This window comes from Gouania willdenowi, chromosome 12 (assembly GCF_900634775.1).
Source record: "Gouania willdenowi chromosome 12, fGouWil2.1, whole genome shotgun sequence".
NCBI lineage: Eukaryota > Metazoa > Chordata > Actinopteri > Blenniiformes > Gobiesocidae > Gouania > Gouania willdenowi.
Genome location: NC_041055.1, coordinates 22416238 through 22438012, shown reverse-complemented (window position 1 = coordinate 22438012; position 21775 = coordinate 22416238). Strand labels below are relative to the sequence as shown.

General features: G+C 35.9%; 2 protein-coding genes across 5 annotated transcripts in view; both read left to right on the top strand.

Annotated features, from left to right (window-relative positions):
• The window catches only part of ptpn13 (protein tyrosine phosphatase non-receptor type 13), a 58369-nt gene extending 53261 nt beyond the window's left edge, over positions 1-5108 (top strand). For 3 of the 4 annotated variants that reach the window (XM_028462320.1, XM_028462319.1, XM_028462321.1), the window contains 7 exons: positions 8-108; positions 212-360; positions 1335-1425; positions 1511-1848; positions 2795-3010; positions 3103-3165; positions 4008-4085. In XM_028462320.1, coding sequence (XP_028318121.1) covers positions 8-108; positions 212-360; positions 1335-1425; positions 1511-1848; positions 2795-3010; positions 3103-3165; positions 4008-4085 — 1036 coding nt within the window. Of the gene's footprint in view, positions 1-7; positions 109-211; positions 361-1334; positions 1426-1510; positions 1849-2794; positions 3011-3102; positions 3166-4007 lie in introns of all 4 variants that reach the window. The other variant, XM_028462318.1, reaches the window with a different exon arrangement.
• Positions 5109-6737: 1629 nt separating this feature from the next.
• Positions 6738-21244, top strand: sdad1 (SDA1 domain containing 1). Its single transcript, XM_028462696.1, has 22 exons — positions 6738-6907; positions 8851-8955; positions 9033-9131; positions 9212-9322; positions 10945-11016; positions 11097-11197; positions 11277-11334; positions 11430-11504; positions 12479-12580; positions 12659-12728; positions 12817-12920; positions 14571-14628; positions 14698-14756; positions 15869-15945; positions 17612-17709; positions 17788-17864; positions 18875-19004; positions 19099-19190; positions 19269-19459; positions 19579-19663; positions 20795-20956; positions 21071-21244. The coding sequence occupies exons 1-22, from the start codon at positions 6818-6820 to the stop codon at positions 21116-21118; spliced, it is 2064 nt and encodes a 687-aa protein (XP_028318497.1). The 5' UTR covers positions 6738-6817; the 3' UTR covers positions 21119-21244.
• The last annotated feature ends 531 nt before the right edge of the window (positions 21245-21775 follow it).

Here is a 21775-nt window from a genome sequence, read left to right as displayed (position 1 = left end):
GACACAGTTATCTACAGATGAGTGCTGGCCAGTTGAAGGAAGACGAAATCACTACATGGAGAAATAATGAAATGTCAAGAGAAAACATGAACTCCAAATCGCTAAAAGGTGAGACCTTCTCCTGTCGCTCTTTGGATTTTGACACAGAAACGTCTGTCACAGTTTTAGCATTTTCAAACCGTCTAATTGTCGTTCTTTGTGTTTTCCACAGACGGACCAATCATCTCAAAAGATGAGCTGACGTCTTTGCCCCTCGTCAAAGTTGTGCCCAACGGCCAGTACACGGGACACAGGCTCAGTGAGGTTGTCCGCATGATCAGAGGCCTGCTGGAACAGAAAGTTCCTCTGTCAGAGTTCGAGGTACGACCAGTTTTTATTCAGTGGGTTTAAAGCTAATTTTTTCTTAATCTGATATAATCAGAATGTAAGCTTCATAGATCAATGAATCCAACATAATTTACTCCAAAAAGAAAGGAAAAAGGTTGAAATTGCTGATAGAAAGTTTGTTTTCATCTCCACTTGAAGCATTTGGTTTGTTGAAGTTTCTATGCACTGCATTGTGGGATGTAGAGTTGCGAGACAGGTGCATAGAAGTAGAGCCCTATAGAATCCATTTTATTTTTTTTTCCAAATTCTATTTTGTCTTTTCCCCAAATTCAGTGTTTTCCACATATTTTTTTTTTTTTTTTTTTTTGTCAGGACATATTAGTTTTTAACTCCTGTGAGGAAACAAAATAAATAATAATTTTAAAAAAAGAACCATAATTAAGCAAAAATGTATGTCAAAATAAATATGTAATAGGGGACACACCAAAACATTTCCCCAGGGAAACGTTCTTTGCGTCACAATGACGGCGTTTCATTCACATTATGTCAATTTCTGCGTTCAACAGTGGATTCCGTTTTTATTGGTCGATTCCAAGATGACGTCCGCAATTTCTGTTAAAGCGGAAAGTATATGGCCCCGTAGAACTGTTTTTACTTCATTTCAATGTCACGGGGACAAACTAGAAGAAAAATGATGTCAGGAGAAGCACTGTCTGTGGAAAAAAACAATTAAAGAAATTACGGTAACAATGAAGTAAAAACCCATTGTCCACATCCCACAATGCAATGTGAAAATGTCAACAAAAAGTTTTTATGATGGGGATGAAAACAAACTTTGAAGCGGCAATTTCAACCTTTTTAATTTCATTTTAGAATAAATGTTAGATTTATTGAGTTATGATACATACACTATGATTTTATCTCGTAAAAAAATATTGAGCGTAGCAGTTTAAAGTGTTTTGTTGATCGTTTTGTTTTTTACAAACTATAATCTTTCTCCACGGCAGAATCTTCAGAACCTCCAACCCCTGGATGATTGTTTAATTGGTCAAACAAAAGAAAACAAGAAAAAGAACCGCTACAAGAACATCGTTCCATGTAAGTAAAAAGAGTCTGTTGTAATGAGTGCAAAAAAGAAAGTTTAAAACACATTTTCTATCTTTTATGCCCATGTCTTCTCTAGTCGACACAACCCGGGTCGTCCTCGGTAAAGATGGCGGCTACATTAACGCCAACTTTATTAAAATGCCAGTGAAGGACGAGGACTTCATGTACATCGCCTGCCAGGGACCTTTACCCACCACCCTCAGGGATTTTTGGCAAATGGTTTGGGAGCAAAAGTCCAACGTGATCGCCATGATGACGCAGGAAGTGGAAGCAGGGAAAGTGAAATGTCAGCGGTATTGGCCGGACACGCCGAGGACGGCAGAGATGGTGGATGAGCGGTTACAGATAATGCTGATCCAGGACCAAAATCTGGACAACTTTGTTATCCGACTCATCGAAGTCAAAGATGTCCAAGTAATTATTTTTTGTACAGTTCTTAATATCATTTTATTGCTGACTTGTATGACCGTCTATAACAGACGAGTCAAACTCAATGCACAGGGGCCAAATCCAGCTTTTTTGAGCATCTAATTGGCAAAACAAACAGAAAAAAACTTAAAAAGCCAGAGAAACCATAAATATCTGTGTAAATTACTATCTAATTCAGTTGTAGATTTCTCCAAAATAATACACACATTCAATTAAACGCCACAATATTTGCAGGGCTTACAATATCTCCATGCTTGTATCACATGATGGAAGTTTTTCATCTCATACTTTCAGTTTTTCCAAAATCCTGCAATTTTTCTTCAAATAATTTCACAAAATTTCCCTAAATTACATAAAAATTGTGATAACACTTTACTTGAAGTTTTAGGCTGACATTACGCTTTCATTAGTATGATATGGCACCTGTCATTAGCATGAATAGGGTGTCATGAAGGCCTTCATTAAGTGTTGTTTAACATAACCCTAGCCCTACCTGATCTCACTAGATCCCTCCACCTAACCAAAAAAAGGCCAAAATAGCTCCAACGGTGTCATAATTTAGCGAAATGTGTCATAATTTAGTGAAATGACACCTTATTCATTCCAATGAATTGACAGTGTAATGTCAGCCTTATGTGTAAACATTCAAGTAAAGTGTTACCCAAACTGGCCACATAATCAAAAAAATGTAAAGTGAAGATCCAGCAGGGACTGATATGTCACTCATTGCTTTAATATTATCAGTGCCGTACACATTTTATCATTTATGTATATGGAGAAGTCCCAACTAGAGCACAATAATGATTCAGTTACTCATTTTCCCACCTAAAATCTGTGGCCCACATCAGATAAACTGCTCCGTATTTGCCCCCTGAACTTAAACGAGTTTGACGCCCCTGGTCTATAACATCATGTTTCCTTTCATTTTCAGACTAATCAAACCCAGCTTGTTACTCACCTGAACTACACCGGATGGCCCGACCATGGAACACCATCCCAGCCTGAGCAGCTGCTCACTTTCATTTCCTACATGAGGCACATCCATCAGTCGGGGCCAATAATCACACACTGCAGCGCTGGTATCGGTCGATCGGGGACGCTGATCTGCATCGATGTAGTTCTGGGTCTCATCAGTAAAGATGCTGACGTAAGCATGACTGTATTATTATTCATTTGTTTTTTTTTAATTAATTTTTAAACTTACGTTTTTGTTAAAGTTGAAAAAACTTTTTCCAACAGTTTGATATTTCAGCCGTGGTGAGGAACATGAGGCTTCAAAGACATGGAATGGTTCAGACTGAGGTGATTTATACTCCTAAACTCTCGCACAATTACGGTGTACATTTTAGGACATCCTCAGGTCTCAGAGTCAGGAAAAACTCTGCCACTTGTCAGACCAAACGAAGTCATGACTCAGCAAAACCTTCATCAAAGCGAACGGCGTCACATGTCCAATTAAGCGCCGTCAAATGAAACGGCCCCAGGCTTCAAAATAAGTCATTTGACTCAACGGGCCTTAAAACATGACATGGCGTTTTATTCTGAAGGAACCGAAAGTACACAAGACGATTTTGAAGAAACCGAAATTACACATGACAAAGTAAGTTTAAAAAGCCGTTCTTTCCTTTTATTTTTTAAAAGTTAAGATATATCCACGTATTGTTTAATTAGTAAATACATAGTGAAATGAAATGTTGATATATCTTAACCTTTAAGAATAAATATAATAACAGCTTTCAACTTACTCTCTCATACGAAGTAGCACAGTTTGATGACATCATGTGTATTTTCGTATGTGTATTTTGAAAAGTTATTTACGTGGATGTATCTTAACTTTTAAAAAATAAAAGGAAACAGCGGCTTTTCAACTTACTTCGTCATGTCTTCTTTCGGCTCCTTAAAAATCGTTTTGTGTATTTTTGTTTCCTTCAAAATAAAATGCCATGTTGTTTTTTAACCTGAGGCCGTTGAGGCTGATCACTTTTATTTTGAAGCCTGAGGCCATTCAAGTTGACGGCGCTTAGTTTGACCATTAGAGGTTTTCCTGATATCTGAGACCTGAGGATGTCCTAAAATATACACCGTACACAATATATCCTTTTGAATAACTTATTTTCTCATGTTTTTCCTCCTCCTGTTTTTAGGACCAATATATTTTCTGCTATCAAGTGATTCTCTACGTCCTCAGATGTCTGCAGGCTGATGAAAGCATCTCAGGATAGTGAAAGCCAGTGTCTTATCGACACATTGCTACTCTTTTTTTCACACAAGTGACACTATAATGCGAGCTGACACAGGCAACACTTGCCAAAATAATCGTGTTTTTTTTTTTTTTAACGCCCGATAATATTTAGTCGCTCAAGAGTAAAGTTTATATTTTTATGTTGGCTTTTTGAGGTCTCTCTCTCTCTTTGGCTGCTATTCCCCCTTCTGAATGCATATATATGAGAACTGCTGATTGTATTTTTTATTGCCACCCACACGAGAACACTATTTTTTCCTTTTTTTTTTTTTTTCCAGATTAATGCGTAATCTGAATAGTAAAAAAAATCATTATAAAATAATGTATGACTTTGTACTCTTATGTGGAACAATTTAATGCATTCTGAAGCCTATTTTGATGCTGGAACATGCCTTGACAGAATACTATGTCAGTATTTGCTATGTAAATCTACCGTAGTATACAGCACCTGCACACTGCCTGAGGCAAATATAATGTGTACATATTCATCTCCTGAGAATTAAACTGGATACATTTTAAACTGTGCTTCTTTTTTTCATGGTACGTTTCTATTTTTAATAAAGATACCAGGACTTTCATTCTTTTTTTTTTTTATTCCATGGTATTTTAGGAAAAAATAGGTCATGTGCATCATTTTGTTCTTTACATTTGTTTGCAATTGATACAAGAGTTGCCATGGACGCAGTAATACTTGGCAGGACAAACATCAGTACCTTTGGAAAAGCCATATAGATGAGGCATAGGCTTTCCGAAGGTCAGAAACAGGAAGAGGTTAAAAGAAGAGTCAGTTATGATGACAGCAGCCGTCTGACACACACACCCACTGAAGTTTGCAGACATCGCAAACTACAACATGTGTATTTAACCTAGATTACATCCGTACAATGTGCTCATGTTGACTTGTCTTTTTGTGTTAATAATTTCAAAGAGGAGAAGAAGAAGCATCGCTGATGACCGCTCACTAAATCTTACAGCTCGACAGGCCGAGGAGAACATTGTTTTGTACTTATTTGTAACGTTTTGAATATTTTACAAATAAAATGTGTTGTGCAATGGCAGTTTTTAACTTCATGGATACTGATGTTATTTTATTTGAATTCTTAATATTTTTGTGTTTTACACTGATCTCTTTTCAAAGTCTTCAGTTATGTACATTTGCCAAGGTAACGCATGAAGTCAGCTATGTCATTATGTAGATTTCATTGAAAACAAACCACAACAGGCTTTATTTTAATGAAGTTCTGCATGTAAATGGCTTTGGTTAGAAGAACTGTGTAAGGCAGTGGTTCCCAAACGTTTTCCGGTGTCATGTACTGAGTGCGCATCATACTGAGATTGTATATGCGCATGCGTGCACATGCGCACTGCCGAAAAATAAATTTTTGATAAAAAATATTTATTCATTTTTGTTTTCAAAGTGAACGGACACCTGTTTTATTTGTTTATTAGATTAGGTTAGGGTTATAATCTCAGTACGGAGGTAAACTCAGTACGCGATACTGGATGTAACCCTATTTTGAAATTACAAATTTATAGCAACCCCAAAAGACATTTTGTTTTTCTCGAATTAGTTTCTGATCATGTTTGTTATGCTGTGTTACAAATACAGATAATCCAGAATTAATGACGTGCCGTCTTAGATATTTATATAAAGCATTTTAATTTGAAGTAGATTTATAATTAAGAAAGTGAAAGTATAGAATAGTTATTTAAGATTGTATTAATTTGAAAATAATCATTCAATGATTATATATATATATATATATAATCAGTGATTTTTTTCTTTTCTTATCAATTACTAGACATTTCAGGCGACCCCAAGGTTGAAAATATCTGGTGTTGAGTTAATCATTGTGATGAGCTTTGTAAATACACTTTTGTCAAATGTTTTAAATTTGATATAACATTATTTTCAAAGAGAAAACCCAAGGATGAGAAACAACCTACGCATAAGTGCAGATAATATTAAAATGTTAATTATTTGGTTTTTTTTTTCAACAGAGCTTTGTTTTTGAAAAAATGTTTAAAGCTACAGATTCATGATTCATAAACATAGATTTCGGTGTGTATTGCAATGACATCATGACCTTAAATTGTTTATCGTTAAACAGAGGTGACAACTAAGTACAAATACTTTGTTACTGTACTTAAGTAATTTTTTCTGGTATATGTACTTTATTTTATTGTTTAAAAAGCAAATGCAACAACAGCATTTATCATAATTTACTTGAGTATTTACTTTTTTGGTAACTTTTTATTTTTACTTCTTACTTTTTTAAACAATCATCTTCTTTCACAACATAAAAGATGAAAAAAAATAAATGAATAGTTTTCTAAAAATTCTTAAAAAAAATAAAAGATATGAAATTTGCTGGTGTAAAAACCCTGTCTTATTATTGAAGTGACATTTGTTTTCATTTGTACTTTTATTTTTTATTCAAGTATCTATACTTTTATTTGAGTACTAAAGACTAGAACTTTTGCCACATCTGTCGTTAAAAATGATATAAAGCAGACGAGCAATAAGTCAACATTTCACCGCAAACTGCACGTCAAACATGAGCGGTCCCTTTAACGAAAACGGAAGTTGCGTCACAGGTGCGTGGCTATTCTCATGGCTGCTTCCGCATGGGCCATGCTTGTTTTTTTTTTACTGTACTGAATTATCTTAAACTATTCTTTTACAAGTCAGGAATATAAGAAATAATCACCATGTCCGGGCGACATAACAACAAACTACCGAACAACTTACCGCAACTGCAGAATTTGATCAAAAGAGATCCGCAGTCCTACGTAGAGGAGGTGAGTTTATTCCACTGTTGTCAGCTAGCTTTATCAAAAAATAAAGGAAAATCAGTGAGACATTTCAGTGCTATCGTCTATAAGCACATATTATGCGCACGTCAATAGGATAATTATTGATTTATGGTTAACTTTTATCAAGTTAGTGTCCAGACTGCCAAGAAATCCAGTGAACAAACTACTAAGTATTGTCTTAAAGCCAGGATGTGGTAAAAGTTAGCAAAAACATAAGTAATCATAGTAATCAAGAGTTATTGTTTGTTCAATTTGTTGCTTACTGAACTTTAGCAGATCCTCCTGAAAATGTCTACTTGTTTAAAAATAAAATCTGTCATATGATTAGGTCATTAGCCAGTTATTAATCAAATTATTATTACTCACATTAGATAATAGCAGAGAATGATATATATTATATTAGATTGACATGATGGTGGAGGACAAATAGGTAAAAGGACAATATTGAAAGAATGCAGACAGTAGTACTAACTGTACTAACTAGGGGTGTACATTGCCATGAATCTGACGATACGATTCACAATTTGCATGTCATGAAACGATACATCCGATTCTAAACAATACGATATACATTGTGATATATCTCGATCTCAATAATTTCAAATTTCACCTTTACAAATACAAAATGGTATGAAATATATGTAATTGAAGTATCAATATAAAAAAGAAAGTGTCTGGAGGTACATTAAACGTAGCAACCCCCGGGACTATAGATACTTTTCTACATAAGCGCAAAGTGCTAGGGTAGTTGAGTGGTCTAAGACGCTGCACTCACCGCTAAAGTGGGTTCGAATCCCACATTTGACAATTTTGATTTTTCATGTTATAATATTTATCACGGCAAATTCCACATTTAGAAATTCATTTTTGACAATAAATAAACATTTTAGGGTTATGGTTAGAGTTAGGGCAAAAATAAAAGGGTTAGTGGGGTAGCTAAAAGTAAATATGAGTAAATGTTGGAACTTTAAGTAATGTGGTGCACCAATCACGTGACCTAAACTCGCCAATGAGGGGAGCTGCGTATGCATAGAGTGACAGTCTATTGACAGGTTTAACGTACCCGTAGCCACGGCCTATGAAAAAACAAGTGTTTATTAAACTGTCAAATTACTTTTTTTTTTTTTTCAAAAAAAGTTTAACTTTTGCTTCTACAACAAATTCTGATTCTATTAAGTTGTGATTTATTTTAAATAATCATAAAAAAAGTAACCACTTACATCTATCAATTTAGATATTTTTTGGATCGATACGATAATCATGCAGTGAATTATCGTGATGTATTGCTGAATCCAGAGCTGGGCGATATGGACCAAAACTCATATCTCAATATTTTTTTCTCAAAATGGCGATATACAAATAAATAAAAAAAATATATACATTTCCGTATTTTTTTAATACAATTGAAGTCTTACCAGGAAGACAATTCTGCGTTAAATTTGTTGATGCAAAATGCCACACAGGCACATTTATTAACATACAGTTGTGAAAAAAAGAAAGTGTCTATTTGTACGGTTGCCGTACAATAGGGATAGGTTTAGGATAAAGTTTAGTCTTAGTCACGTGACCTAAACTGGCCAAATATGGGCGCTGCGTACGGACAGAATGTCAGTATTTGGATACGGTACTCGTACGGATAGCCACTGCCTAAAAATTTCACTCAGAAATACATCAAATCGTGCATTTCATGCTGTTCTGAGAAGTAGTGAAAGCGGTGACTCCTAATACAAGTATTTTAAGACAAAATATTTTGATATAGGTGATATTGTAATTTTTTATATTGCCAAAATAGAAAACTCGATATATCTTGAATTTCGATATATCACCCAGCTCTAGCTGAATCTATCTTTTCTCACGCCCTTAGTACTAATTAAGTACTAATAGTTTGTATATTATTTTTTAATCTGTGATTCTTCTATTTTCACCAGTTTCTGCAGCAGTACCGACATTATCAGTCTAATGTGCAGATCTTCAGACTTCAGCCTGACAAATCTAACAAGGATTTGGCAGAGCTGGTCATGTTTCTTGCCCAGGTAAAGGATATTCTGTATAATGTGAGCGTGCTGGACATTAATGTATCAATGCAGTTACAATCAAACTTTCCCTGCAGGTCGGCCATTGTTACAAGGAGCAGCTGAGCACTTTCCCTCAAGAGCTCTCTGAGTTATTACTGAGTTATCACACAGTCCTGGAGTCAGATTTGCGTATGGTGAGGATTCCTCAGACCTCTCACCAGAGCTTTTAAATGGACCAATATGTTGTATGTGATTATTTGTTTTTTCTCTTCAGACCTTCTGCAAAGCTCTGATTCTCCTGAGGAACAAGGATTTAATCAATGCTTCGCGTCTCCTGGAGCTTTTCTTTGAGCTGCTGCGGTGCCATGACAAACTGCTCAGGAAGGTCAGAGACTTCTCTCGTGATCGAATAAAAAAAATCATTATGAGTGCCAAAACTGTAGTAGTTGAATCAGATTTTTGTATTTTTTTTTTATGTGATGTTTTTGTTGCTAATTCACAAACCTAATTTCCTCCTAGTCCTGGGCAATATATTGAGATTCAAGATGTATTGAGTTTTCAATTTTGGCTATATAGAAAATTACAATATCTCTAGGGCTGGGATAAACAATTCTTTTTTAAACAATTAATCCAGCGATTATTTTTTTCGATGCATTGATTAATCTAACGAAACATTTTTCCAGTTTGATTCGACTTGATTCGGTAATTGATTTTCTCCCCATTAATTGAGTAAAGTAATTTATACATATTGATTTCCATATCTAAAAAAAAAAAAACATGAATTCCTTAACATTGCAATATATCTTCATTGCTGTTCAGCTTAAAATTCCAAATAAAGTTCAAAAGTAGCATTAAAATAAACGTGTGTGTGTGTGTGTGTGTGTGTGTGTGTGTGTGTGTGTGTGTGTGTGTGTGTGTGTGTGTGTGTGTGTGTGTGTGTGTGTGTGTGTGTGTGTGTGTGTGTGTGTGTGTGTGTGTGTGTGTGTGTGTGTGTGTGTGTGTGTGTGTGTCCTTTAGGAAGTTTAAGGGAAAAGTAAAAGGTCAGAATGCAGAAGAAAAACTGCAATAGATATATATAGATATGTATATATATATATATATATAGATATGTATATGTATATATATATATATATATATATATATATATATTTATAAATTCTTGTTTTAGGGGTCTTTGCTTTTTTTACTTGTCAGATCAGCATGAAAAGCTCAGTTAGATAGATCACTGAGTGCCTAACCCAGACTTTCCCCTAAACATCCACACTACAGAACTCACTCACACGTGCTGTCCCTTAGAGGAGGAAAAAGCCAAAAGTGACTCGTATTGTGCAGCTGTTTGTTAATCAATGTCCCACTCCCATTGTGTATTTCTTTTTTAACTTTTTTCATGTATTTTGTTTTCCTGTGTATTTTTCGGTAATTTTGGATATTCTTTCTTTTTGAGTTACTTTGTTTATATTTTGGTTTATATGTTGGTCTTGGATTTTTGTTGTCCCATTGTGTATTTTTTATTTTTTTTTTGTTTCCTTTGGTGTATGTCGGTTATTCTTATGTGTATTTTTGTCGTTCTTTTATGTATTTTTGTTGTCTCATTGTGCATTTTTCTCACCTATTGTGCATTTTTTTCTCGTATTGTGTGTTTTGTTGTCCTATTAAGTATTTGTGTTGATCTTTTGTGTATTTCTTTGTTAATTTGTGTTTTTGTTGTCATTTTGTGCCACTAGTTACCCATGTTTGTGTTACACGCACAAGTTATTTATTTATTTTTTTTACCAATCTTAAAGCACCATGATGTTGTTTTAGCCTTTGTGAAATTTTGCATCATCAAATGTAACCCAGAATTGTCTTTATTTGAATTCAAATTATCGAGATTTATATTGTAAGTCAGCATTTTGAGAGAAATAATCGAGATATGAGTTTTGGTCCATATTGCCGAGCCCTATTCTTTCCCTGTTTTGTTTTGTCTTCTCATTGTGTCGTATTTTCTATTTTCCCCTCCTCCCACAGACGCTGTACACACACATTGTATCTGATATTAAAAACATCAATGCAAAGCACAAAAATAACAAGGTCAACACAGTAAGTAATACACACACCTCCTACATGATCGTCTCCATTATTTTTAAATCATCACTGCAATCTGCGTCGTCTCATTTCAGACGTTGCAAAACTTTATGTACACCATGCTGAGGGACAACAACTCGATAGCAGCCAAGATCTCTTTAGATGTGATGATTGAGTTGTACAAAAGGAACATATGGTGAGTTTGAACAGGAACGACGTTTGCTGAACGCTCGATTCATCATGAAAACTGATTTTCGTTTGTGTTACTGATGCAGGAACGACGCCAAAACAGTAAATGTCATCACCACAGCTTGTTTCTCCAAAGTGGCAAAGGTAGGTTTGTTCATTAACTGGAGAGAAAAGCTTAAAAGTTGAATAAATCCAAACAATTCGATTTGACACAATCAGCTGCTGATGTGTCTTTGTAGATTCTCGTCGGGGGCCTGAAGTTCTTCTTGGGAAAAGATGAAGACGAGAAAAATGACAGTGATTCAGACTCAGAGGTAACAACAAAAGTACTGACAGTCAGATACAGACGACTTAATCACAGACATTCATCTAACATTACATCATCACAATTTGTGTATGAATTTAGACACCAAACAGAACATTATTGAGGAGCTCAAACACAAATCTTTAATATGTTTCTAAAAACCATAAAGAATAAAGACATTTATTCTTTCTCGTCGAGTTATTTCCAGTTGTGGAACTTTTCAAACCACAAAGTAGATGGAAGTTTAAGTTTTTTTTTACCCACAATAAAATGTTTTCTTTCCTTATCACAAAAAAAAGCATTCATTATCTGTTTACCTGAGGTATTGTTTGTTTTGATTTGTGTTTTTTTTTTTGGACTATTATTACTGTAGTCATCGCTGCAGTTGTTTCTATTATTGTTGTCGCTGTGGTAGTAATTGAGTGACTACTGCTGTTGTTTTTTTTTTTGTGTTTTTCTTAAACAAAAAATAACCCAATATATTTAAATGGTGTTTTGGTCACAAAATCAATTACTTATTACGATGGACTCCAAGGAACTTTATGGAATTAACTCTTCTTATAGGGCTTCCATTAATATTTACAAAAAAATGTGTTAAATTATTGTATTATTTCCAATGGAACTAAAAAATTATAAAATTTGTCTAATTTATATTAAAAAATGATTAATTGTGTTAAAACCATACATAAGCTTTAAGGAGTTTTTTGGTATTTACTTTTTGCAGAGATTTATATTTTTGTGTGACGGTAATACATTTGCATCTTCTAAAAACAGCGTTTATTCTTCAGTGAAGAACTTTAGTGGAATTTGTTAAATAATTTATGTAGAAAAGAAAAAGAAGTGGTGCTAGAATTAATCCCTGGGGTACACCAGATGTCATATTTTCACATTCAACCAGGATTTTCGATTTTAAATCTTTAATGTACAACATCTAATTATGTAGTTGAGTTTAGTGATTCCATATTCACTCTGTTTTTGTTGAAGAACGAAGGGCCGTCAGCGAGAGACCTGATGGTGAGATACTCTACAGGCAAGAAAGGCTCCAAGAATAAGAAGAAGCTGGAGAAAGCCATGAAAGTCCTCAATGTAAAGAGATTCTCACCTCACTATTATTCCTGTTCCAATCACACACATTTAGTCCTATCTCTTCTGTGTCCTTTGTAGAAACATAAAAAAAAGAAGAAGGCAGAAGTGTTCAACTTTTCTGCAATCCACCTGATTCATGATCCTCAAGGTAGAAACTAATGTGGTGCACATAGTTGTTGTTTTACATCCAAACCATATTTAAATGAAAATGTGTTAAATGATCCTCTGTTTTCCAGATTTCTCTGAAAAACTGCTAAAGCAATTAGAGAGCTGTAAGGAGCGCTTTGAAGTGAAGATTATGATGATGGAGCTCATCTCCAGACTGGTTGGAATCCATGAGGTATGGACTGGATTAAATTTTCCCTTTAATTACAGTCTAGTAATACACGTGTCAAACTCAAGACCCAGGGGCCAAATCAGGCTCTTTAGACCAGTGTTTCCCAAACTTTATTGCCCCATGTAACCCTTCGCCTTTACGTCTTATCACAAGTACCCCTTAGCTCACGTTATACATTATTTACAGTGCCTCTCGAAAGTACTAATACATCATGAACTTTTGCTCTTTTTGTCATGTTTACAACCATAAACATAAAGATTTTATTTTGAATTTTTTACTGAGAGGTGTTCAAGTACCCCTAGGGGTAAACGTACCCCAGTTTGGGAACCACTACTTTAGACCATCAAATTTGACCCACAGGAGAAATTTGAAAATACAGAAAAAGCATAAATTATTGTCCAAATTACCAAATAATTCAGTTGTAAATAAATCAGCTCAGATATCTAAATACAGAAATTCAATGAAACTCCACAATATTTGGAGGATTGCAATTTTCACATGCTTTTTTCCACATCACTGAAGTCATTTTAAATTCCAAATTGTTCAAAAAACTAAATTTTCCTGAAATTATATTGCATAATTTATGCAAATTAAATAAAAAAAATTAAAAAAGAGAAAATCCTGAATGGATTCTGTCACTTATTGCTTGGATATTGTCTTAGATGCTTTATGTATGATTTATATGTTGTGTAAAGCAGTGGTTCCCAATCTTTGTTGCCCTGTGTACCCCCTTTGCCTTTTTGATGAATCATTTGCACCCCCTCTTCACATCATAAGTACCTTCTTCATAATTTCATATTCTTTTTCATTTGTGAAACAGCATGCTCTCCTAAACCTTTAACTGTCTCTCCAACATTGGTTCCCTAAGGCTTAATCTACAAATTCTAAACAATGAATGGAATTTATAGTTTATTTAAAAAAATATGTAAATTTATTGTGATTACTTCAATAGTAAAGTAAATATAGTCTCCTTTGTAAAATATCACTAATTATTCTCTCCTATTGTCAGAAGTGTGATAAAATGGTCTAATGACTGTAAAATAATCCTGTTTCAATAAATTACAATAAATTATAGTATTCTATTAAGCAATAGTACTGTTATTAATTCCGGCAAGTTCAATTTGTCTTCTTTTTAAATAATGTGCCTTATTATGCGGATGTACGGGACAAAACTGTGTCCAAGCATTGGACACATCAAAGTGATCAGCAGACACCTCTGAGGAAGACTGGCAGTTGACAGTAGAAACATGTCAGGAGATTGAATAAATGAAACCTGAGTAAATGAAACCTATTAATAGTACTGTTAATTTGTGGTGAATTGTCTAAAAAAATACACAGAATCATTTCCCAATTATTTTTAAATTAATTGTTAAGTCTTTCCGAGTACCCCCTGCAATGTGCTCCTGTACCCCTAGGGGTACATGTACCCCTGTTTGGGAACCACTGGTGTAAAGTACAACTTTGGGCACATTAATGTTGAAATTGTTCGTTTTTCCGCCTAAAATCTGCGGCCAAATTATGATCAAACTACTTGGTATTCGGCCCCTGAACTAAAATGATCGTTTAATTCCCACTGATTATTGACGTAAATCCTCCTGATCCAGGGTGTTTTCTGCTGTGTGTCCATTACTCACTCTTCCCCTTTTTTTTCAGCTTTTCCTCTTTAACTTCTATCCGTTCATCCAGCGGTTTCTTCAGCCCCATCAGAGAGGTAACACTGCTGCGGTAAAACAGAATGTGATGCTTCCAGATGTGTTTTTCTAACTGCGTCTGTTTGCAGAGGTGACAAAGATCCTCCTGTGTGCTGCACAGGCCTCCCACCAGCTGGTCCCCCCCGAGGTACGACCACACACACACACACACACACACACACACACACACACACACACACACACACACAATTAGAGTAGATGTGACAGATACACCTGGTATAACTGTCGGCCATTTAAAGAGTTCACGAGACAAACTGATGACCACACAAAGGTTTAATCTTCACGGAAGAATTGATGACTGGAGCACCGGGAAAACTGAAATAACAAAGACGATTCAGTTTGACACAAATTACCGTTTAAAATAGGAATGTGAATCTTTGGGTGTCTCACGATTTGATTCCGATTCTTAGGGTCACGATTCGATTCAAACGATTCTCAATTCAAAATAGATACAATGCATAGTGTGTTAAGGCAAATTATGGCATCAAATCAACAGTTTGTATGAGATAATTTTTAATGAACTGATTCCAATGATGTAATCACATAAAGGCAAACTCAACTAACTTGCATAAATAAAATTGCCAAAATAAAAGCTTAGGCCAGCTGCCCCTTTCTTCTAGAAGTAAGTATCAACTCTGTGACTACAAGAATTGTATAACTGCTTTCGTCCTGTACTTTGTCTGTTTTGTGTTTCTACTTGTATTGTTTAACTTGTAATTTAAAAAAATAAAATAAAAACAACTTGATTTTTGAAGTTTATGAATCGATTCAGAATTGTGGATGATTAGAATTTGCGATTCTTATGTGAATCGATTTTTTTCACCCACCCCCCAGTATAAAATGTCACACATAATGTACATTTTAAACCACTCATAAGCATTAAATAAACAATATTTACTGTGTTTTCCTGATGACCAACAGACAATGGGAGCAAAATAGGACAGCGGGTGTGTATTCTCCGTGCTGAAACCCACTTAAAACTCTGAGTCCTTTTTGGTAAATCAATCACAATTAAGTCACTCTCAATAAACTTCAGTAACAGGATGAATATCACGGACAGAATAAATAAATTACTACCTTGACATTAAAATGACAGTACCAATGCAGACATTCTATAATTGAGTGCAAACTTAAATGAAATGACAACTGTAAATAAAATCAACCTCATGTTGTCATGGCAACATAAACAGACTAACAGCGTCAGCTACACCTGGTGTAACTCTGTACATCTTTTTGCAGATCATTGAGCCCGTGATCATGACCATCGCCAACAACTTTGTCACAGACAGGAATTCTGGGGAGGCGATGACAGTGGGGTGAGTAGAGGGACTGGTGCACTTACTGGTTTCAGCAAGATTTACTGGCTGTTTTTGACTACTTTTGATGTTACTTTTATATCTCGCCATAACTGTTCATTTTTTTCAGCATAACTTCAGCTGTATGAATTTACTGTTGTTTTTTTGACATCTGTATAAACACTAAGGACTTAAAATTACACAAAAACACCAAATCCTGGTGGAAAAAAAAGGATCGTTTTACTGTGAAAAGCTCAATTATGTTTAACGAACCAATTTGATGAATGGCAATGCAAATATGAAGTGTAATTATCAAAAACATATGTACAAGTTCTAAAAAAAAATCAAGTTTTATGCAGTAATTTACATAAACAATTAGGAAATCTCTTAGGATTCACAAATCATCTAAAATTGTTAACAAAACATCACAACCAAATGATCCAAATAATTTTTTGCTCCACATTAAGACAGACGGACACATCACTAGTCTGACACTCTGCAACTTCCCATTGCCGGTTGTCCACCCGGAGGTAGAGCTTGCACTTTATTCCGCTTTTGGTGGCTTTTTGATCATCATCTGCCTATGTACCAGTGAGTGACGATGCACAATGTTCTGACTGTCATTGTCAAAAAACATTAGACACATGGGAGGACAGTGTCTTTATCTGGACTCCTTCTGTTCTCCTTTCTCGGAGCCTCCTCTGTCAGCTGAGATCTGAACCTGTCACATGCTCCCTGTCCCCTCCTCCTGTCTTCAGTTGGTCATGTGATCCTAAGATTTAACTAATAACAGGGATTTTTAATCCAATAAGGCTAAATCTGATCACAGAAGTGCATCTAAGCCTGCTTTGGACAGATGTATCCCATCCTCTCACTTAGAATTCTCAAACTAGCTATGTGACTGTAGATTTTCTGTCATTAAAATGACATTCATAGAATAAAGCAAGTAAATAAGTAAGTAAATAACTAATGGTTTTCCTCTGTGAAATTACCAAATTATTGTTTTTCATTTTGTCTTTTCTTTTACTCCTAATTCTATTCCATGTTTTGTTTTTTTGTTTTTTTTTTACATTGTGGGTTAAAGTGCATTAATTTGACTTCACTGTCTATGGACATCCAGTATTTACACTTAGGAGGGATAAAGAACATAAATCGTGTTTTCACCACCACCATTATCATATTAATGCAGTGTTTTTCAACCTTGGGGTCGGGATCCCATGTGGAGTCGCCTGAAATGTCTAGTATTTGGTTAAAAAAACAAAACTGGTTAAAAATGGATTGAAATTCTATTGTTAAATTTTTTTTGAAATTATTATAATTTTTCAAATACACATCATACACAATAAATATCAAATAACTGTATCTTATACTTAAACTTTCTCAAATCTAAATCTAGTTCAAATAAAATGCAGTATAAAATTATCTGAGGTGGCGCACTTGCCATTTTGTGCACTAATACTGGCTACTCCGTACTTGTAACACACTTTAATAAACATGATCAAAAACTAATACTAGGAAGATGAAAAATTGTTTGTGGGTTTGCCGGACATTTGTGATATCAAAATGGGGTTACGACCCGAAAAAGGTTGGGAACCTCTGCGTTATCGTGTCCTCCGTTTGCCACGAACTTAGTGTTTAGTTATGATTAAATGTTTCATCCGTTCTTAAGTGTTTCTTTATATCTCAGGCTCAATGCCATTAGGGAGGTGGCAGCTCGCTGTCCACTGGCCATTACTGAAGACCTGCTCCAGGACCTGGCCCAGTACAAGACCCACAAAGACAAGAGTGAGTGGTTTGCTAATGAAAAGACTCTAGAGTTCTGATGTGAGCTTGTTTGGTAAATGGTGTTGCTTTGCTTTTCAGATGTGATGATGTCATCCAGAGGGCTGATCCAGCTGTTCAGGAATCTAAACCCTCAGCTGCTGCACAAAAAGGACCGAGTGTGTAGAAAGTTACTACTAGTGTTCAGTGCTAATTAAAAGATTGATGATTCAATTCAAATTAATGACATGTGAAGGTTGTTTTTTTTAATCTTTTGTAAAAGCTAATATGTTATGGTTTCAAACAACTTTTGTCAGGAAATTAACTTTGAAATTAATTTCTAAAATGTACTTTGATCTCCTGACATGTTTCGACTGTCAACTGTAAAACATATTGTAAATAGGGATGTAACGATTAATCGTAAGGCGGTTAAAAATCGATTCATAGGTATCACGGTTGATATCAATTTTCTGAAAATTGAATCGCAGTACTTTTTTTTGACCAGCAGAGGGCGCCATCCACAAGTGTAGGCGGCGGGCGGAGCCAGATAATACTTTCTTTCTGGCCCCCTTCTAATCTTTAATATGTTAATAAATGATTCATTACCCCTTAAGCACCGAAAGAATATCTGTAATATTACAAGCCCAATTGTTAAGGCACAAAATACATTTTCAGTTGCACTTTTAAAAGAAAAAGAACTATTATGCAGTTTTGCATTGTTTATTATAGAACCAGAATTTAAATTAATAGGCTTCATTTTCATTTGTATTATTCCTTTATTTATTTCATTCAAGATTTATTTTTAGTTAAATTGCATTGTTTTGAATAGTTTATCAAGGGATTCTTTTGACAATGAAAAATAAAAGGAAAATAGTACTGTATTTTCTAGTTTTTTTCCCAAAAAATTTTTTTTTATCTACAGTCCCATTTTGTAAAATAAATTGTGAGAGAATCGTATCGTGAACCCAGTATCGTGAATCGAATCGTATCGGGAGTTGAGTGAATCGTTACATCCCTAATTGTAAAATATTTAAAAATAAATTTACACATCGGAGGAAAATCCAGATCCTCCAACCAGTATCATTAGAAAGAAAAAGATCAAGCGCTGTATGTGATATTTCTAAATGTTTTGGTGAAATGCAGTGTAGTTACATCAGTGTACTGCTTTAACTGCTTTGTTTATTTTCAGGGAAGACCAACGGAGGCATCGACAGAGGCCAAAGTCAAAGAGTACGGAGAGCTGGAAGCTAAAGATTACATTCCAGGAGCTGAAGTCCTGGAGGAGGAGGAGCAGAACAAGGAGGGGAAGGAGGAAGATGGTCAGCACCTGCTACTATGTTATTGGATCTTTAGACTCAATTTCACCCTGTTCTTGTGTAATCACATCAGCTCTGTTATCTATATCATTCACAGACGGCTGGGAGAGCGCCAGCATCAGTGATGACGGTGAGGATGGAGAGTGGGTGGATGTTCACCATTCATCAGATGAAGATACAGCAGAAGTGGTGAGGAGAGAGAGAATAGCCTAAAAAGAGATGACAAATGTGACTTTGAGCTATGCTTTAATAACTTCTTTCAAACAGGCGGAGAAGCTGGAGTCGATCCCAGTGGAGGAGAGAAAAGCCAAAGCAGCAGCAGTGAGTAGCAGTCGCCTCCTCACTCAGGATGACTTTAAGAAGATCCGCCTGGTCCAGATGGCCAAGGAGGTCAACGCTGCACCGGGCAAAGGCCAGAAGAGGAAAACCATGGACAGTGATGATGACAATGACAACAAGTACGAGAACATATGGAAATATGTCATCACACCCTTTTTGTTGGGATTACAATAATTTCAGATAAGAGTTTGGTGCATAATCTGTTGTCATAATCGCCTGTTTATTTTTTGGAACTCAGAAACGAGGTGCTGACTTTAAGAAACATCGAGAAACTGCACAAGAAACCAAAAGCTGACAAGGAGACACGACTGGCAACAGCAATGGTAATTAATGACTTGTTGCTCTGCTAGACGGTTGTGCAGTTTCACTCGGTAATGATTACTGTGGCAACTCCAACAGGGAATTAATGTATTATAAACAACCTATTTATCAGACAGGAAGTTGTGTTCATAATCAATATCGGGGTTCTCACCAGGAATTTTTCACAGCGTAGGGGGATTGAGTGGTGCGTAAGCTCGTGCCGCTGGCGCAAGTGTTGTAGAAAGGTCCGGGGCCATGTTTTTCCTAATTTTTTAATTTTGTGATAGCCTTACTTTAAAGCCAAAAGTTATTTGTAGGATTGGGGAAGGGTCATGATGAATGTACGGTAGTTAAAGAGTTACGCATGTTTGGTATAGGTCCTCCACTAATAAATACTAAATACAAGAAATAACATTTTATTCAAAAGACTTATTAGGAGATTTTCAAATTTAAATCAGGTATTATGTGGGACCTGCAGAAATATAGGGATCGTTATGGACACGCCCCTCCCCCCAACTCATTAATTTTGTGTTTTTCTTTTGTTTTATTTAGTTGATTGTGTTTGTTTGGATCATGAAGCACACTGTTTATATTGGCTGGGGATTATGGGTTTTAAAGCAGTGGATGCACACAGTAGAGCTTTAATTGGAGCGATATCCACGCCCATGCACACGGAGTATGATCTGAGTTATAAACATGACGAGCAGCTTCATGTGCGGCTACACGACACCTCCGGATGAAGCTACACTGTTTATATTGGACGGTAGTTACGGATACCAAGCGGAGCATGAACACTGGCAACATCTGGGGCAGCTAAGTGGCTGCTGGGGTCCTCAGGTAAAGACGGGAGCGTCCGTGTGTAGTTCCTTTTGTGTCTATGTGTGCAACAATTATTATGACGGTACCAATTAGAAAAGGAAAAAACAACAGAAAAGCCCCACTATGCTGGTTGAAACACAGCGTAGGGGGCGACATCACTAGAGGATCAAAATCGCACAGTGGGGGGTCCCTACACTTAACAGTGCTGGCAAGAGCCCTGAATATGTCAATATGTATCGACCCCAGGAATATATCGGATAAATCCAGTGAGAAGTTTTCAATTTCCTGCTCTTTAATCTCCGGTTTTAAAATCTGACGATGCTTTGCATTTTCAGGCTGGACGAAGTGACCGAAAGGAGTATCTAAAGAAACACCACAAGCTGAACCCACACGCCAGCACCAGCAACAAGGAGAAGAGACGAACCAAGAACTTTATGATGATGAGAAACAGTCGCAGTGTTCGCACTAAAGGCAAACGCTCCTTCAGAGAGAAACAGGTACGGTAACTCCTCCCACTCAAAGCTGGGTCTGACTTTGACTTCGGTTTTACTTCATGAATAAATGAGAAACTGTGTTTAACCTTTAAGTGATTTGTATATCTTCTTGTGTAGATCGCTCTACGGGATTCGCTCCTGAAGAAGAGGAAGCAACACAAATAGGACATGCCATGTATAAGCTGCATGGCCCTCAAATCACCAATCGGATTTTTGCATGACTATTATGACCTGTAAAAAATGTGATATGGTAATAATATGTTGTTAAACTGCATAGATCATAAATAAACCCTCTTGAATAAAAAGTGCCTTTGTTTTTCAAAAAAAAAAAAATCTTTAAATAGAGGATGATTTTCCCGAAGTTTAGAATAAAAAGCCCCTCTGCACACATGCGCAACACTCGTTGCGCTCTCCTGCAAACGTAGACGTGTGCATGAGCCCAGTTTTTCTCGTGCACAGCTCTGTTTACAAGTTGGAGTCGGAGCCCTTACCTTCCAAAAGAAGATTTTCAGCTTTTCCCACGATGTCAGACTCGCCACCGGTAAGTGAAAATCAATTTTCAAATGATCCGATGCGCAACGGGCACAAGCACGTACGGCGGCCTTACGTAAACAAATCATCAGAATGATTGACAGCTAGGAGGACCAATAGTCTTGATGATCCACCCGGAAGTTGAAATTAAAACAACATCCACATTATGAATATAAGATGACTGATGGCTTAGGAGTGAAATATTTGTGACACAATAGACTTACACTTCCAGGAACTTTTTTTAGATAAATTAAATACATTATTTTGACAATGTATAAGTAATTGATATCA

What these genes read in the sequence shown, in the direction of transcription:
- sdad1 (XM_028462696.1), top strand. Translation starts at nt 6,818, where the DNA reads ATGTCCGGGCGACATAACAACAAACTACCGAACAACTTACCGCAACTG. An exon ending in CGCAGTCCTACGTAGAGGAG is followed by an intron (nt 6,908 to 8,850) that starts GTGAGTTTATTC and finishes TATTTTCACCAG; the next exon opens with TTTCTGCAGCAGTACCGACA. An exon ending in ATGAAGATACAGCAGAAGTG is followed by an intron (nt 19,191 to 19,268) that starts GTGAGGAGAGAG and finishes TCTTTCAAACAG; the next exon opens with GCGGAGAAGCTGGAGTCGAT.